At 42.5% G+C, this 20,032-nt stretch overlaps 1 protein-coding gene across 1 annotated transcript in view; it reads left to right on the plus strand.

The window, feature by feature from the left end:
• The window catches only part of LOC112219916 (cholecystokinin receptor-like), a 59,804-nt gene that overhangs the window by 1,179 nt on the left and 38,593 nt on the right, over positions 1 to 20,032 (plus strand). Inside the window, exon 2 of the mRNA XM_024381413.2 lies at positions 5,496 to 5,744. Within this exon, the coding sequence (XP_024237181.2) occupies positions 5,496 to 5,744 (249 nt within the window). The remainder of the gene's footprint in view (positions 1 to 5,495; positions 5,745 to 20,032) is intronic.

The raw sequence follows: 20,032 nt of genomic DNA on the forward strand, positions 1-20,032 counted from the left end.
ACATAATGTAATGGTTCTTTATCTAGGCACAAAAAAAAGTTAATATACAGTACCGGCCAAAAGGTTTGAACACACCTACACATTTAAGGGTTTTTCTTTATTTTTACTATTTTCTACATTGTAAAATGATAGTGAATAATCAAAACTATTAACCTCTAGCGTCGAGCAATCCCGTATCCGGGAGCGTAATCATAGCCTCAAGCTCATTAGCATAACGCAACGTTAACTATTCATGAAAATCTCAAATGAAATGAAATAAATATATTGGCTAACAAGCTTAGCCTTTTGTTAACAACACTGTCATCTCAGATTTTCAAAACATGCTTTTCAACCATAGCTACACAAGCATTTGTGTAAGAGTATTGATAGCTAGCATAGCATTAAGCCTAGCATTCAGCAGGCAACATCTTCACAAAAACAAGAAAAGCATTCAAATAAAATAATTTACCTTTGAAGAACTTCAGATGTTTTCAATGAGGAGACTGTCAGTTAGATAGCAAATGTTCCGTTTTTCCAAAAAGATTATTTGTGTAGGAGAAATCGCTCCGTTTTGTTCATCACGTTTGGCCATTTAGTCATTACAACGCCAAACTTTTTTCCAAATTAACTCCATAATATCGACAGAAACATGGCAAACGTTGTTTAGAATCAATCCTCCATCTCTATTCGATGATAAATCATTCGTGGCAGTTTGGTTTCTCCTCTGAACCAAATGGAAAAATGCACGCAGCTGGAGATTACGCAATAATTTTGACGGAGGACACCAAGCGGGCACCTGGTAAATGTAGTCTCTTATGGTCAATCTTCCAATGATATGCCTACAAATACGTCACAATGCTGCAGACACCTTGGGGAAACGACAGAAAGTGTAGGCTCATTCCTGGCGCATTCACAGCCATATAAGGAGACATTGGAACACAGCGCATTCAAAATCTGGGGCACTTCCTGTATGAAATTTCATCTTGGTTTCGCCTGTAGCATTAGTTCTGTGGCACTCACAGACAATATCTTTGCAGTTTTGGAAACGTTTCCAAAGCTGTCAATTATATACATAGTCGAGCATCTTTTCGTGACAAAATATCTTGTTTAAAACGGGAATGTTTTTTTATCCAAAAATTAAAAGAGCGCCCCCTATATTGAAGAAGTTAAATAACACATATGGAATCATGTAGTAACCAAAATATATGTTATATATAATATGTTATATAAAAATATTATTGAGATTTTTTGAAAGTAGCCACCATTTGCCTTGAAGACAGCATTGCACACTCTTGGCATTCTCTCAACCAGCTTCCCCTGGAATGCTTTTCCAACAGTCTTGAAGTTCCCACATACTCTGAGCTCTTGGTGGCTGCTTTTCCTTCACTCTGCCGTCCAACTCATCCCAAACCATCCCAGTAGGGTTGAGGTCGGGTGATTGTGGAGGCCAGGTCATCTGATGTAGCACTCCATCACTCTTGGTCAAAGAGCCCTCACACAGCCTGGAGGTGTGTTGGGTAATTGTCCTGTTGAAAATCAAATTATAGTCCCTCTAAGCGCAAACCAGATGGGATGGCGTATCTCTGCAGAATGCTGTGGTAGCCATGCTGGTTAAGTGTGCCTTGAATTCTAAAAAAAACGTAGACGGTGTCACCAGCAAAGCCCCACTACACCATCACACCTCCTCATCCATGCTTCAAGGTGGAAATCACACATGCAGAGATCATCTGTTCACCTACTCTGCGTCTCACAAAGACACAGCGGCCGGAACCAAAAATCTCAAATTTGGACTCATCAGATTTCCGCTGATCTAATGTCCATTGGTCGTGTTTCTTGGCCCAAGCAAGTCTCTTCTTCTTATTGGTGTCCTGTAGTAGTTGTTTCTTTGCAGTAATTCGACCATGAAGGCCAGATTCACGGACTCTACTCTGAACAATTGATGTTGAGATGTGTCTATTACTTGAACTCTGTGAAGCATTTATTTGGGCTGCAATTTCAAAGGCTGGTAACTCTAATGAACTTATCCTCTTCAGCGGAGATAACTCTCAGTCCTCGTTTCCTGTGGCGGTCCTCATGAGAGCCTCTTTCATCATAGCGCTTGGTGGTTTTTGCAACCGCACTTGAAGTTCTTGGAAATTTTCCGCATTGACTGACCTTCATGTCTTAAAGTAATGATGGACTGTCGTTGTCTTTTTGCTTATTTGAGCTGTTCTTACCATAATATGGACTTTTACCAAATAGAACTGTCTTCTGCATACAAATAGGGCTATCTTCTGTATACCACTCCTGCCTGTCACAACTGGCTAAAACGCATTAAGAAGGAAATAAATTCCACAAATTAACTTTGAACAAGGCACACCTGTTTATTTGAAATGCATTGCAGATGACTACCTCATTAATTTGGTTGAGAGAATGCCAAGAGTGTGCAAACCTGTCATCAAGGCAAAGGGTGGTTACTTTGGAGAATCTCAAACTGTTTTCGGTCACCTGGCTGGAGTGATTTCTATTGATACCCCAACCACATCGATCTCAACACATTCACATTATATTATTCAATTAAATATGGTGTCCTTCAATTTTATATTTGGTAATAATTAATTTAAATGAGGCATCTTTAATTCATATTCAAGCTTATTACGATCTACAAGAATTAAAAAAACAAGCAATTGTTATATGCTCGACTCTCTTTGAGTGACAATAAGAACAAATCAGTTTTTGCCGCTGCTTGTTATGCACCACTGAACATTACAATAGTTGAGAAACTCCTCACGGCTGGCTGTGTCTGGTGCATACTTAGTAGACTAGGCATCTATTATCAGACTGAAACAGACCTTGTGGTTCCAGGCTATTTCCTGTTCTCTCACAGGTTTTTACTATAGTAGAGGAGGAAATTAAATCAAAGTCTATATAATTCTATATATTTCACACTCCACTGGTGCATCACTTTTATGGCTCAATGTGCTGAAATTGCATTTTCCACAGAGCATCACTATTAAAGTTCATATATTTTCAACTTAACTATCACCAGACAAAGTTGTGTAATTAATCAAATATAGAAAAAAATGAAAACCTGTGGAGATACCTTTCCTCAAAATAGGAGAGGTATGGACCAAAATTATGGGGAAAAGGTATAGAACTGCACTCATAGATATGACACAAGCCCCCCTTACATACAAGCATATGCACGCATGCACACACATGCACGCAGACAAGCACACACACACACACACACACACGCACACACACACACACACACACACACACACACACACACACACACACACACACACACACACACACACACACACACACACACACACACACACACACACACACACACACACACACACACACATACACATACAGCCCTGACATATTTTTCTTATATTGTAGACTTCATCTGCAGACTCCATGGCTAAAATGTTTTCAGCTGACTCGGCTGTCTTGGAGACAGAGCAATTTATGGCCTGACAGTAACTGTCCCTTCCATCCAAAGTTATTACAGTAAACTGAAACTAAAACAAAAACTAATCCTGAAAAAAACATCAAACTGAAATAAAATATTTAAACAGCGAGGCTAAACTTCACTCCACTGTTTTGGTCCTCCTGTGGCTATCATGCTGTAATGGTGTGAAGCGAACCCATGCATTTGTGGAGATACTGTGTGAGAGCGAAGTCTTGCATCTCGCTCATCTCAATATCTGTGGTGCTGCTCATGGCAAAGTAATTTCGCAGAGTCTACACTCTTAGAATAAGGACTGACTCAAGGAACCCTTGAGATGATCAAGGAACCCCTAGAGTTCCTCAAGGAACAATGGCTGTTCAATGCTTCATATTTGCACCTTCCTGGAGGAACCATGGAATGGAGGCTTGGCTTATTAGGGGCGTGGCTTTAATATATCTTTTTGAGAGTAGATGTCATTTCTGTTAAACTTTTCTGCTGTATTGTCATCAAGGTTTAACACTGACAGTTTTGTAGCATCACTGAGGCTAACAGAGGTTTATGAGTTCCTCAGAAGCCTATGCAAATCCCATAGTTGGATTAGTTACCACTTTAATACTGAATGTAATCAGCAATGTTACTATTATATTAGAATATATAATTCTATACATTTTCAAGGATTTTTTGTTGTTGTTGCAGTGTACAAACTTAACAGGAATGACATTTACGCTAACAGTGGGCCAAACATAAGTATCTGAAAGCCACACCTCTAATCCGAGGGGGTTCCAGTTTGGGTTCCAGTTTGAACGTTTACACAGGGGGTTCCTTAAATATCCTTTTCAGAGGTGTTCCTGGAGAAACCTTTTTCAACTGGAAAGGTTCTGCCGGTGTGGCAACACAAAAATAATCTTCCAGGCAACTTTACTTCTATCAGTAAAGAGTACTTTTAGAGTACTTTTAGAGTACTTTTAGAGTACTTTTAGCAAAACCCATTTTATACATAAAATAAAGGCCATCATGAATTATGTTCTGTTTTTTTAAATAAATGCGACCCCACCATGTAAAAATCAGTCAGACAGTATTTTTTGACAGTATGGTTTGAAGTGAATGAAATGCATCAGAAAGGTATTACAATCATACAATAATGTATGATTGATCCTGTGTAGAAAATAACATCACTAACCACGTTAGCATCCACAGTTTTAATGCAGGTAATTTCATACGGTTTAAAATAAAATCAGGACAGCTGTGATGGAAACATTAGGTTTCGGTACAATTTTATAAATGCTGATAGCTCATTTGTTTGTTCGACATGGTGGGATTTGTTTGGTGTCTGTAAAATTAATTATGCACAAATTGGCTGTGGAAACGCCTTTGTGCGTAAATATTGATATAATAACCATATTGAAGTAAACTTTAAGTCGTGATGATATAGTGTGTGGTCCTCCCACTACAACTTGGGAAAGCATACAGTTTATTAGGCTATTACAACCGCATCGTGCAGCAACCAGAGGTTTCTGGCATAACCCTGGATCTACCAGGTGCAAATTTTCACTCGTGACCCAATTTTCAAATCAAGCAACCCCATTTGGGGTTGCGACCCCTAGTTTGGGAAACCCTGATTCTAAGGTAGACTCAGCGCAATGACATTGCCACAAGCAGCACTGCAGATATTGGGAGCGTTTGAGTGGGAAGGATAAAGCTGTAGACTGTAGATGAACAGTCTAGGAATGAAGTGACAGCCGAAAGTCGGACCCGAATGTGGTTTTCTAACAGCAAGGCTCAGATTAAAGGCACTGTCAACTTAGTGTTTGTAAACTTCTGACCCACTGGAATAGTGATATAGCGATTTATAAGTAAAATTAACTGTCTCTAAACAGTTGTTGGTAAAATGACTTGTCATGCACAAAGTAGATGCCCTATCCGACTTGCCAAAACTATAGTTTGTTAACAATAAATTTGTGGAGTGGTTGAAAAATACGTTTTAATGACTCCGCCATAAGTGTATGTAAACTTCCGACTTTTACTGATGTTTTAGTATGTGATCATTGTCATCTGCCTCTCTCTCTCTCAGAGATGGACTTGGTGCGCATCCTGCTCTACTCTCTCATCTTCCTGCTCAGCGTCTTTGGCAACCTTCTGATCATTGTGGTCCTGACGGTCAACAAGCGCATGCGCACGGTCACTAACTCCTTCTTGCTGTCGCTGGCGGTCAGTGACCTGATGTTGGCTGTCTTCTGCATGCCCTTCACGCTCATCCCAAACCTGCTGGAGGACTTCATCTTCGGAGCCGCCATGTGTAAAATGGTCACCTACTTCATGGGTAAGATTGTGGCCATCTCCAGACAGTCTGCAAAGCAGTCGAACTGCACAAATTCACCAATTATCTAATTCCATGTTGTCGTTTCTGGACTATCATTAAATGTGAAGATGTGTTTATATCAAATCAGTACTCTAGGTTTATTATGTGATTAAACTAATCATGTAAACATTCATTAACTAGGAAGTCGGAGCACCACGGACAATGTTGAGAATTACAGAGTTATAATTTCCCGAATATAAATCTTCAGATATTTAAATATCTGATCAATTACAGTCTTCTACTAATGAATTATTATTACGTCATAAGTTCCCATTACTGAATGTCGCAAACTCTTGGATATCTGCACGAACTCTAGCCTAAATGATGAATCAGCGATAAACAAATTGGTTTAATTATTTATTTACTAACTAACTAATATACGTAACATACGTACATACGTAACAAACGAACAGTAGATATTTGTTACTACACAATATATTGATACGTCCCTAGTGGGCTAAACCGGTATGATGGCTTGGTAGACAATGGCAAGGGGTGGGGACAGATATAATAGCAGGAAAGACCAAATGGATTCACTACGCACAGTTGATAATTATATTAATTGAAATGCTAATCCTTTGCACATGAACGGCCGCTCATTCTCAAAGAAATTGCAATGTACATATATACGTTTGTTTGTCTTGTTGTCTCTCTGTGATGAAATTGCTGGTCCATCTGCTGAAGAGTCAATCAACAGAAATTCTTGGGTTGTGTTCATAATGGATACGTCAGGCATACCATGTTCTTAGAATAGATGTTTCGGCAGATGTCAGTATTCTCATCCTAGGTTTATGTCATTTCTAGCTGCAGACCAGTAATTCTATGTTTAGGATTTGCTCTTTTTCTGTAGTGATTGATAGTCTCAGAGTTTAACCATTTCTAGCCGTGTAGCCAACACAACACGCGGTCTGGTTTTCTGGACTTGCAGCCACAGCTGCATGCGGACTGGTCTAATGTAAGTTTCGTCAGGAGTGGGTTTGATACACTTCTGAGAAAGGGGTGGTCCATGACACCGACGTAATGTCTAGGCTCACGAGGGCGTGGCCACTGACTAGTTAAAAGTATCTTGTTTAGAAGGCCAACATGACATTACATCTTCTCACAAATAGTTTAATATTCAATCTGATATTTTAACTTTTTATGACTGCAGGGGCAGTATTGAGTAGCTTGGATGAAAAGGTGCCCATTGTAAACGGCCAGCTCCTCAGTCTCAGTTGCTAATATATGCATATTATCATTAGTATTGGATAGAAAACACTCTAAAGTTTCCAAAACTGTCAAAATATTGTCTGTGTGTATAATATAACTGATATTGCAGACGAAACCCCGAGGAAAATCAAAACAGGAAGTAGCTTCTATTTTGAAAACTCCATGTTCCATAGTCTCCCTTTGCTGGATTTAAAGGGATATGAACCAGATTCCTTTTCCTATCGCTTCCTCAAGGTGTCAACAGTCTTCAGACATAGTTTCAGGCTTTTATTTTGAAAAATGAGTCAGAACGATAACATCGCGTCAAGTGGTCACATGAGTTTTGCTCGCGCAACAGACTTTGGATAGGTATTACTTTTCCCTCTCCTACTGTGAAAGACATTTGTGGTTGATTTATTATCGATTATATATTTTAAAAACAACCTGAGGATTGATTATAAAAAACGTTTGACATGTTTCTGTGGACATTATGGAAACTATTTGGAATTTTCATCTGCGTTGTCGTGACTGCTCTTTCCTGTGGATTTGAACATAACGCGGCAAACAAACGTAGGTATTTTGGATATAAAAATATGGAACAAAAGGAACATTTGTTGTGCAACTGGGAGTCTCGTGAGTGAAAACATCCGAAGATCATCAAAGGTAATCGATTAATTTGATTGCTTTTCTGATTTTCGTGACCAAGCTACCTGATGCTAAGTGTACTTAATGTTTTATCGTGCGATCGATAAATTTACACAAACGCTTGTATTGCTTTCACTGAATCATTTCAAAATCTGACACGACAGGTGGATTAACAAAAGGCTAAGATGTGTTTTCCATTGACAAAGCTTTTGTCCGGTTGAAATATTATTGATTATTTATGACAAAAACAACCTGAGGATTGATTTTAAACATCGTTTGACATGCTTCTACTATCTTTTATTGTACTTTTTTGACTTTTTGTCTTAGTGTTGAGAGCGCGCATTGTGCCTTTGGATTTCTGAACTAAACGCATCAACAAAACGGAGGTATTTGGACATCGAAATGAACATTATCGAACAAAACAAACATTTGTTGTCTAACATGGAGACCTGGGAGTGCCACCAGATGAAGATCATCAAAGGTAAGTGATTAATTTTAATGCTATTTCTGACTTTTGTGACACTCTCCTTGGTTGGAAAATGGCTGTATGGGTTTCTGTGTCTAGGCGCTGACCTAACATAATCGCAGTGTGCTTTCGCCGTAAAGCCTTTTTGAAATCTGACACAGCGGTTGCATTAATAAAGAAGTGTTTTGGTTATCCTGACCTGAACACCATGGTCAATATTATAATAGCCCATAATGAACCATGAAAACAATGTCCATTTTGTCTGTTCTCTTTGGTCGCAATGTCATGTTTTTTTTAGATAAACAGCTTGTTTTTGTACGGTAACTGTGCTAAGGGTGGAGTTTAGGGTGGGGTGAGGAGTACTGGGCAGGTGTGACTTTCACACCTATAGTAGCCGGGCTATAACTGTCTATTGTCCTGCTAATCACGCTACAAGTGTTTGAAAACCTGTTTTCAAAATGCCACCATCTGTCCATCACTACTGTAAATAAAAACACAGCATCTTGTTTACATTCTTCATTGTAACCACAATGTCACAAATCATTTGTATCTACCTTTCCAATTACTTTTAGAGTTTGGGATTTACAAATGTGTGCTTTGCATGTCATTTTTCGTTAAATCTAGTTCGGATATAAGGATAACTTTTGAGTGACACCTTTAGTGAGAGGTCAAATGCTTTAATATTTAATAATACCTGCCCTCCAAATTCATAACTAAGGGGAGTTTTTTGCACCATTATTAGTTACATTGTTTTAGTTTCAACGTGCAGACTGGCACTAATAACAGCGGGAACGTTTTCCTAGTCAGTGCCATTTGTTAGTGCAATGCCCCTTAAAGTGTTGCTCTGTGCTACCCATTGGGGTGGGGTGGGGGTCCACCCCCCTCCACCCTCACCCCTTCCTCCTCCTCCCTTCCCCATGGGCTAGGTCCATCTTCTGTGTGCAGCTCTACGGCCCATCCGGTGCCCCCTGCCCTCCTGCCTTGAACCTCGCGTGCTCACCGATATTTCAGTGGATACAGCTGGAGAACTGCAAGCCAATCCCATTGTGCACCACTCAGGAGCCATGACCAATATGACCAATATATATTGTCCTGCTAATAACAGGGTTAATAATACATCTGTGAGAATATCCAAGGGGCTTTTTTGTAATTCTAATAATCGATTTGTTTAATAAAAACAATATTTTGGAGAAGATTTCATTTTCAAATAACTTAAAATGAGTGAGGAAGAAGGCCATTCTTGTAAATAAATCCAGTTTGTTGTTTAGAATAATTTATTTCTGTTTTTAGAGGGAGAGAAACCAAAAACCTACAGTAATCTCATTGATCTCCAAGTCAAGGCCGGCATGGGTATGAACCAGCATCTGTAGCAACACTGCTTGCATTGTGGTGAAGTGTCTTAGTCCGCGGCGCCACTAAGACGCTGTACAACGAGACTGGTCGGGAGTAGGCTACAGTACTACAGTGACACAGTAGTGCCTTGGGACCCAAAAGCATAATCAGAGCTCTAACTCCCCCTTTCGCTGGTCTGGAGCAATGAAGTAGTGACGCAGGGTACCATACTAAACCACAAATTACCCCTAAGTCCCGCAGCATAATCGCAAACTGTTTAGTGGAGCAACCACTGTATCTTGTAGTCTGAACAGAGCAGTGCCACAGGCACTGTATTTAAGTCCATTTTTTTGGGCAGGAGAGTCAAAGCCGCCCGACGACAGCTCATTGGCAATTATCCCACCCCAATGCACTCACGCAACATGCAAAAGAAATCCAGTCCAAATATTCCTCCGAATTTTTTATAAAACTCCTCTGGGAGTCCATCGACCCCCAGTGCAGGGCCGGGGACATCTGGGTTATGGCCTCTGCCAGTTCATGGGACAACAGGGGAATGTCCATTTCATCCCTCTGTGCCAGATAGGGCTTAGGGAGTTCTGCAAACAAAACATGAACACATATAGGATCACACAGTTCTGCCCCATACAACTCAGTATAAAACTCCACAGTCCGCTCCCGTATCTCCCCCACCACAGAGGTTACCCACCCATCCGAAAGCCGTAGACAATGCATACCCTTGGCTTCACCACTCTGTCTTTCCAAACCAAAGAAGAAGGAGCTGGGAGCATCCATCTCCTTGAGCATGGAGAACCTAGCTCTTACAAGTGCTCCCTTTGCTTTAACCTGAAAAAACCTGCCTAGGTCCCTACTTAATTCAGCTAAATTATCCTGGAAGCTTATATTGCCTTGCCCCACCAGCTCAATCGCCATCTCACTAATACTACGTTCGAGTTCCCCTAAAATTATCCTAGCCTCTGAGGATGCAAGAGCTGTATACTGTTGACAGAAAAGCCGGATCCCACCATTGACTCAGACTCATACTCTTCTCTTCGCTGCCCCCACCATTCCCAAAAAGTCTGGAAACCTGAGCAAAAAGTGACATCTTGTAAGGGCTTTACATTAAACTTCCAATAGGATGCCTGCCGAAGCCCTGGTGAAAAAGACAGCTGAGTCATGGTTATGTGATGATCCGAAAAACCCACCAGGAGAATGGTAGCGCCCAACAGCCTATTGCTCTTATTCCTGGACATGTAAAATCGATCAAGCCGGGCTGCACTCACCCTTGCTCCAAAGACCTTCACCCATGTATACTGTCTTGTGTTGGGATGTCTAGTTCGCCAAACATCCACTAGGTCAAACTGCTTAATGATGTCTCTTAACATGCCCACTGATCCTGAATGAGGCTCCTCCCCATATCTATATTTCGTAAAATCCAATGTGCAGGTCCCCACCGACCACTAGTGTCTCCTCAGGCGCTACCTGTGAGAGTTCTTGTCTAAGACACACAAATAGAAGACAAAACCCCTGTTGTTAATTTCTGCTTTTACTACAAGCAGTATTCCCCTATACACCTCATTTGAGGAGCACATTTTTACAGACAGACCAGGTACAAAAAGGATTGCAACCCCTGCAATAATATTTGTCCCATGGCTCAGCACACTTGCCCCTTTCCACCAGAGCCCCCTAATTGACTTCATTCACCAAATTACTATGCGTCTCCTGCAGAAACAAAAACCTTTACTTTTTTTTCTACATATTCACCCAAAACACTCCTCTTTCCCACATCATTGGCACCATTTATATTAAGCGAGCCTACCCAAAGAGTCTCCATAAGAAGTGGGTGAAAAGCCAGCAAAGAAAGAGATCAATGGCAAAGCTCAAAAATCCTCAGTGCCAAAAATAAATTATTCATCTTAACAGCATCTGAAGGTAGACCTTTATCCACTTCCACAACATAAACCATTTCCTGGGAGAGAGGACACCATGCCCTTCATTTTTCATACATTTGGACTGATCTTACAAACTTTACCGGATCGCATAAAAAGCCTCAAGATTAACTTTTTTCCCCTTAGTCTCTTTTGGGAACCTTTACAGTTCCCTCACCGTATACTTTGACCCCTCTGCCTGACTGGCTGTCAGCTCTGGACCCATTGAGGAGGAGTCTTAAAATAAATCTTCCTCATCGTCCTCTTCCTCAGATTCACCTTCCTCCTCCTCATCTCCATCTCCCATCCTGAAGACCTGCCCTTTCTCTCTCTTCTAATGATCAATTAGCCTTTTAAAATGATAAACTTGGATTAGCTAACACAACATACCATTGGAACACAAGAGTGATGGTTGCTGATAGTGGGCCTCTGTATGCCTATGTAGATATTCCATTAAAAAAATCAGCTACAATAGTCAAATCAAATCAAATCAAATTTTATTGGTCACAAACACATGGTTAGCAGATGTTAATGCGAGTGTAGCGAAATACTTGTGCTTCTAGTTCCAACAGTGCGGTAATATCTAACAAGTAATCTAACAATTTCACAACAACTACTTTATACACACAAATGTAAAGGGATGAATCAGAATATGTATATATAAATATATGGATGAGCGATGGCTGTGCGGCATCGGCAAGATGCAGTAGATGGTACATTATATACATATGAGATGAGTAATGTAGGTTAAATGTAATCATGATATAAAGAGAAATTGTTTAAAGTGAGTAGTGATACATTATTACATCCAATTATTAAAGTGGCTAAAGATTTGTGTCAGTATGTTGGTAGCATACACTCAATGTTAGTGATGGCTGTTTAACAGTCTGATGGCCTTGAGATAGAAGCTGTTTTTCAGTCTCTCGGTCCCAGCTTTGATGCACCTGTACTGACCTCGACTTCTGGATGACAGCGGGGTGAAGAGGCAGTGGCTTGGATGGTTGTTGTCCTTGATGAACTTTTTGGCCTTCCTGTGACATCGGGTGATGTAGGTGTCCTGGAGGGGAGGTAGTTTGCCCCCAGTGATGCGTTATCCTCTGGAGAACCTTACGGTTGTGGGGGGAGCAGATGCCGTACCAGGCGATGATACAGCCTGACAGAATGCTCTCGATTGTGCATCTGTAAAAGTTTCTTAGTGTTTTCAGTGACAAGCCAAATATCTTCAGCCTCCCGAGGTTGAAGAGGCGCTGTTGCACCTTCTTCACACGCTGTCTGTGTGGGTGGACCATTTCAGTTTTTCCGTGATGTGTACGCCGAGGAAAGTAAATCTTTCTACATTCTCCACTACTGTCCCGTCGATGTGGATAGGGTGCCCCCTCTGCTGTTTCCTGATGTCCACGATGATCTCCTTTGTTATTTTCTTGACACCACTCTCCGAGGGCCCCCACCTCCTCCCTGTAGGCCGCCTCGTCGTTGGTAATTAAACCTACCACTGTATTGTCGTCTGCAAACTTGGTGACTGAGTTTGAGGCGTGCACCACGCAGTCATGGGTGAAGAGTGAGTACAGGAGGCCCCTGTCTTGAGGATCAGCGGGGTGGAGATGTTGTTTCCCACCCTGTCCACCTAGGGGCGGCCCGTCAGAAAGTCCAGGACCCAGTTGCACAGTGTGGGATTGAGATCCAGGGTCTCGAGCTTAATGACGAGTTTGGAGGGTACTATGGTGTTAAATGCTGAGCTGTAGCCAATGAACAGCATTCTTACATAGGTATTTCTCTTGTCCAGATGGGATAGGTCAGTGTGCAGTGTGGTTGCGATTGCGTCTTGTGTGGACCTATTGGGGTGGTGGGCAAATTGGAGTGGGTCCAGGGTATCAGGTAGAGTGGGGGTGATATGATCCTTGACTAGTATCTCAAAGCACTTCATGATGACAGAAGTGAGTGCTATGGGGCGATATTTGTTTAGCTCAGTTACCTTAGCTTTCTTGGGGACAGGAACAATAGTGGCCCTCTTGAAGCATGTGGCCACAGCAGACTGGGATAGGGATTGATTGAATATGTCCATAAACATACCAACCAGCTGGTCTGCGTATGATCTAAGGGCGCGGCTAGGGATACCGTCTGGGCCGGCAGCCCTCCGGTGGTTAACACATTTAAATGTTTTACTCATGTTGGCCACGGTGAAGGAGAGCCCACAGGTTTTGGTAGCGGGCCGTATCAGTGGCACTTTGTTGTCCTCAAAGCGAGCAAAGAGTTGTTTAATTTTTCTGGGAGCAAGATCTCGATATCTGCGAATGGGCGGGTTTTCTTTTTTGTAATCCGTGATTGCCTGTAGACCCTGCTACATGCCTCTCGTGTTTGAGCCGTTGAATTGTGACTCTACTTTGTCTTTATACTGTCTTTATACTGGCGCTTAGCTTGTTTGATTGACTTGCGGAGGGGGAACTGTTTGTATTCGGTCATATTGCCGGTCGCCCTGCCCGATTAAAAGCAGTGGTTCGTGCTTTCAGTTTTGCGCGAATGCTTCCATCAATCCATGGTTTCTGGTTAGGGAAGGTTTTAATAGTCACCGTGGGTACAACATCACTGATGCACTTGCTAATAAACTTGCTCACAGCATATCCATCAATGTTGTTGTCTGAGGCTATCCGAAACATATCCCAGTCCATGTGATGGAAGCAATCTTGAAACGTGGAATCCGATTGGTCGGACCAGCGTTGTACAGACCTGAGCTCGAGTGTTTCCTGTTGTAGTTTCTGTCTATGGGCTGGGAGCAACAAAATGGAGTCGTGGTCAGATTTGCCTGAAGGAGGGTGGGGTAGGGCTTTGTACGCATTGCGGAAGTTAGAGTAGCAATGATCCAGAATGCTGCCAGCTCGAGTAGTGCATTCGATATGCTGATACAATTTAGGGAGCCTTGTTTTCAGATTAGCTTTGTTAAAATCCCCAGCTACAATAAATGCATCTTCAGGATATATGGTTTCCAGTTTACATAGAGTCCAGTGAAGTTCTTTCAGGGCCGTCGAGGTATCTCTTTAGGAGGGACATACACGGCTGTGATTATAATTGAAAATAATTATCTTGATAGATAATGCAGTCGGCATTTGATTGTAAGGAATTATATGTCAGCTGAACAAAAGGACTTGAGTTTCTGCATGTTGTTATGATTACACCACGAGTCGTTAATCATAAGTTAAGCATACACCCCCACCATTCTTCTTACCAGAGAGATGTTTGTTTCTGTCGGCGCGATGCGTGAAGAAATTGGGTGGCTGTACCGACTCTAACATTTCCTGAGTGAGCCATGTTTCTTTGAAACAGAGAATTTTACAATCTCTTATGTCTCTCTGGAAGATAACCCTTTCATCTACCTTGTTGTAAAGAGAATGGACATTGAGTATACTCTGGAGCGGTGAGCGATGTGCCTGTCTATGGAGCCTGACCAGAAGTCCGCTCCGTCTGCCCCTTCTGTGGCGCCGTTGTTTTGGGTCACCTACTGGGATCAGATCCATTGTCCTGGATGGTGGTCCGAACAGAGGATCCGCTTCGCATTCCTTGTCGTAATGTTGGTAAGTTGACGTTGCTCTTATATCCAATAGTTCTTCCCAGGTGTATGTAATAATACTTAAGATTTCCTGGGGTAACAATGTAAGAAATAAAACACATTTAATTATTTTTTTAAATCATTGTTTCCTAAGAACGCGAAGCTAGGCGACCATCTCTGTCAGCACCTTGTATGCTAGTCATTTATGACATTAACAGTGTCTACACTGTATTTCTGATCAATTTGATGTTATTTTAATAATGGGAAAAAATGATTTTCTTTCAACAACAAAGACATTTCTAAGTGACCCCAGACTTTTGAACGGTAGTGTAGTTCATGATTCAGTGATTCAAATATCGAGTCCATTCTCTGTAGAATATTCCAGCAGACCATTTAGGCCACATACATCTTCAAACAAAAACTGGCTGCATTATTTGTAATAGTGGGAGACAGAGAGCTGGTTTCAAGTGCAGGGCGCAGCAGGTGTTTATTGTAAAGGACCACAGGAGGAGGCAAGTAGCTGGGTCCAGGTGCAGGCAGACGGTTATACACAGGTGGTCCAAAAAGGCAACAGCACAGGCAGGGAAAAGGCTAGTAACGTCATCCAGGAGATCAGGCAGTGGGTTGATAACAGCAAATACGATAAAAGTACAGGCAGGGAATAGGCAAAAGGCGCCATTAGTGAGGCAGGCCAAAGCTATCATACATAGGAGGATTAATTACAGGAAAAACAGAGCTCTGACTAGAAGTGTGTCACAAAAAAAACAATAGCAATGATGGGGTGCAAAGAACTGAACTAAATAGTGTTTGATAATGACATACAGGTATGTGAACAGGTGGTCAGAATTCAGGTGATTGGGATCTGGAGAGTGAGCTGCGTTTAGGGATCTATGTGTTTGAGAGTATGAGCTGGAAATTAGGCTGGAAAGTGAGCTGCGTTTCAGGGGATCTACGTGTTTGAGAGTGTGAGTTGGAAGCAGACATTACAATATCTACAAAAGAAAAACATGGCAATAGTTGAATCACAATTAGAAAGCCAGTTTTCAGTCAGTAACGCTATTGAAATAACAAATAAATGCTGCAAATAACCCAGTAATAATGGTTTGTAGTCTTAACATCTGGCACATAACGACACAAATTATAATCAAAAACTAACATAATAACTTCTCATCACAGGGATGCCACTTTAATTACTATGTTATCTCCTGTTTCGCTGGTTGTACTTTCCCTTATGATGCCTTGTGACCCTGCTCTACCAAACATTTTACTAACATGGTGATGTTTAGCATATGAGTGTCTTCCGTCTTTTACGGCAATAACCAATTCACTACATATTGTATCAACACAGAACACTCACATTTACACGATTTAGTGATTGTTTCAAATGTGGCTTGATACAAAGTGAGAATATTTGTAAACATAATTTGTGCTCTCGTTCATACCATGCCAAGTTTAATATGTTACTTAATCCACTGATGATTCCCATAAGGATTATTCAACCCCAAAATCTGCCAAGGAGCAGGGTTGAATCAAGCTCTCTGACCTCACAAAGGCAGTCAAGCACCCAAGCTAACTGGCTAAAGTTGGCTAGCCTGTTACGGCTGAGTGTTCCGCTAGCAGAACGTTTCGACAACATCCAGTGAAATTGCAGAGCGCGAAATAAAAAAAAGATTCAAAATATATAACTTTCATACAATCACAAGTGCAATACACCAAATTAAAGCTTAATTAACTTCTTGTTACCGTGTCACCGTGTCAGATTTCAAAAGGCTTTATGGCGAAAGCAAACCATGCTATTATCTGAGGACAGCACCCCATCAAACAAACACATGACAATCATATTTCAACCCACCAGGCGCAACACAAAACTCAGAAATAACGACATAATTCAAATCAAATCAAATCAAATCCAATTTTATTTGTCACATACACATGGTTAGCAGATGTTAATGCGAGTGTAGCGAAATGCTTGTGCTTCTAGTTCCGACAATGCAGTAATAACGAACAAGTAATCTAACTAACAATTCCAACAAAAAAAACTACTGTCTTATACACAGTGTAAGGGGATAAAGAATATGTACATAAGGATATATGAATGAGTGATGGTACAGAGCAGCAGAGGCAAGATACAGTAGATGATATCGAGTACAGTATATACATATGACATGAGTATGTAAACCAAGTGGCATAGTTAAAGTGGCTAGTGATACATGTATTACATAAGGATGCAGTCGATGATATAGAGTACAGTATCTACGTATGCATATGAGATGAATAATGTAGGGTAAGTAACATTATATAAGGTAGCATTGTTTAAAGTGGCTAGTGAAATATTTACATCATTTCCCATCAATTCCCATTATTAAAGTGGCTGGAGTAGAGTCAGTGTCATTGACAGTGTGTTGGCAGTAGCCACTCAATGTTAGTGGTGGCTGTTTAACAGTCTGATGGCCTTGAGATAGAAGCTGTTTTTCAGTCTCTCGGTCCCAGCTTTGATGCACCTGTACTGACCTCGCCTTCTGGATGACAGCGGGGTGAACAGGCAGTGGCTCGGGTGGTTGATGTCCTTGATGATCTTTATGGCCTTCCTGTAGCATCGGGTGGTGTAGGTGTCCTGGAGGGCAGGTAGTTTGCCCCGGTGATGCGTTGTGCAGACCTCACTACCCTCTGGAGAGCCTTACGGTTGAGGGCGGTGCAGTTGCCATACCAGGCGGTGATACAGCCCGCCAGGATGCTCTCGATTGTGCATCTGTAGAGGTTTGTGAGTACTTTTGGTGACAAGCCGAATTTCTTCAGCCTCCTGAGGTTGAAGAGGCGCTGCTGCGCCTTCCTCACGATGCTGTCTGTGTGAGTGGACCAATTCAGTTTGTCTGTGATGTGTATGCCGAGGAACTTAAAACTTGCTACCCTCTCCACTACTGTTCCATCGATGTGGATGGGGGTGTTCCCTCTGCTGTTTCCTGAAGTCCACAATCATCTCCTTAGTTTTGTTGACGTTGAGTGTGAGGTTATTTTCCTGACACCACACTCCGAGGGCCCTCACCTCCTCCCTGTAGGCCGTCTCATCGTTGTTGGTAATCAAGCCTACCACTGTTGTGTCGTCCGCAAACTTGATGATTGAGTTGGAGGCGTGCATGGCCACGCAGTCGTGGGTGAACAGGGAGTACAGGAGAGGGCTCAGAACGCACCCTTGTGGGGCCCCAGTGTTGAGGATCAGCGGGGAGGAGATGTTGTTGCCTACCCTCACCACCTGGGGGCGGCCCGTCAGGAAGTCCAGAACCCAGTTGCACAGGGCGGAGTCGAGACCCAGGGTCTCGAGCTTGATGACGAGCTTGGAGGGTACTATGGTGTTGAATGCCGAGCTGTAGTCGATGAACAGCATTCTCACATAGGTATTCCTCTTGTCCAGATGGGTTAGGGCAGTGTGCAGTGTGGTTGAGATTGCATCGTCTGTGGACCTATTTGGGCGGTAAGCAAATTGGAGTGGGTCTAGGGTGTCAGGTAGGGTGGAGGTGATATGGTCCTTGACTAGTCTCTCAAAGCACTTCATGATGATGGATGTGAGTGCTACGGGCGGTAGTCGTTTAGCTCAGTTACCTTAGCTTTCTTGGGAACAGGAACAATGGTGGCCCTCTTGAAGCATGTGGGAACAGCAGACTGGTATAGGGATTGATTGAATATGTCCGTAAACACACCGGCCAGCTGGTCTGCGCATGCTCTGAGGGCGCGGCTGGGGATGCCGTCTGGGCCTGCAGCCTTGCGAGGGTTAACACGTTTAAATGTCTTACTCACTTCGGCTGCAGTGAAGGAGAGACCGCATGTTTTCGTTGCAGGCCGTGTCAGTGGCACTGTATTGTCCTCAAAGCGGGCAAAAAGTTATTTAGTCTGCCTGGGAGCAAGACATCCTGGTCCGTGACTGGGCTGGGTTTCTTCCTGTAGTCCGTGATTGACTGTAGACCCTGCCACATGCCTCTTGTGTCTGAGCCGTTGAATTGAGATTCTACTTTGTCTCTGTACTGGCGCTTAGCTTGTTTGATAGCCTTGCGGAGGGAATAGCTGCACTGTTTGTATTCAGCCATGTTACCAGACACCTTGCCCTGATTAAAAGCAGTGGTTCGTGCCTTCAGTTTCACACGAATGCTGCCATCAATCCAAGGTTTCTGGTTAGGGAATGTTTTAATCGTTGCTATGGGAACCACATCTTCAACGCACGTTCTAATGAACTCGCACACCGAATCAGCGTATTCGTCAATGTTGTTGTCTGACGCAATACGAAACATCTCCCAGTCCACGTGATGGAAGCAGTCTTGGAGTGTGCAGTCAGCTTGGTCGGACCAGCGTTGGACAGACCTCAGCGTGGGAGCCTCTTGTTTTAGTTTCTGTCTGTAGGCAGGGATCAACAAAATGGAGTCGTGGTCAGCTTTTCTGAAAGGGGGCGGGGCAGGGCCTTATATGCGTCGCGGAAGTTAGAGTAACAATGATCCAGGGTCTTTCCACTCCTGGTTGCGCAATCGATATGCTGATACAATTTAGGGAGTCTTGTTTTCAGATTAGCCTTGTTAAAATCCCCAGCTACAATGAATGCAGCCTCCGGATAAATCGTTTCCAGTTTGCAGAGAGTTAAATAAAGTTCGTTCAGAGCCATCGATGTGTCTGCTTGGGGGGGGATATATACGGCTGTGATTATAATCGAAGAGAATTCTCTTGGTAGATAATGCGGTCTACATTTGATTGTGAGGAATTCTAAATCGGGTGAACAGAAGGATTTGAGTTCCTGTATGTTTCTGTCATCACACCATGTCACGTTAGTCATAAGGCATACGCCCCCGCCCCTCTTCTTACCAGAAAGATGTTCGTTTCTGTCCGCGCGATGCGTGGAGAAACCCGCTGGCTGCACCGCTTTGGATTGCGTCTCTCCAGTTAGCCATGTTTCCGTGAAGCAGAGAACGTTGCAGTCTCTGATGTCCCTGTCTCCGGAGTCTGACCAGAAGACCGCTTCGTTTCCCTTTTTTTCTGAGTCGTTTTTTCGGGTCGCTGCATGTAATCCACTCCGTTACACTGGTTGTAAGGCAGAACACAGGATCCGCATCGCGAAAAACATATTCTTGGTCGTACTGATGGTGAGTTGACGCTGATCTTATATTCAGTAGTT

Source organism: Oncorhynchus tshawytscha, linkage group LG07, assembly GCF_018296145.1.
Source record: "Oncorhynchus tshawytscha isolate Ot180627B linkage group LG07, Otsh_v2.0, whole genome shotgun sequence".
In the NCBI taxonomy this organism is placed as follows: Eukaryota; Metazoa; Chordata; class Actinopteri; order Salmoniformes; family Salmonidae; genus Oncorhynchus; species Oncorhynchus tshawytscha.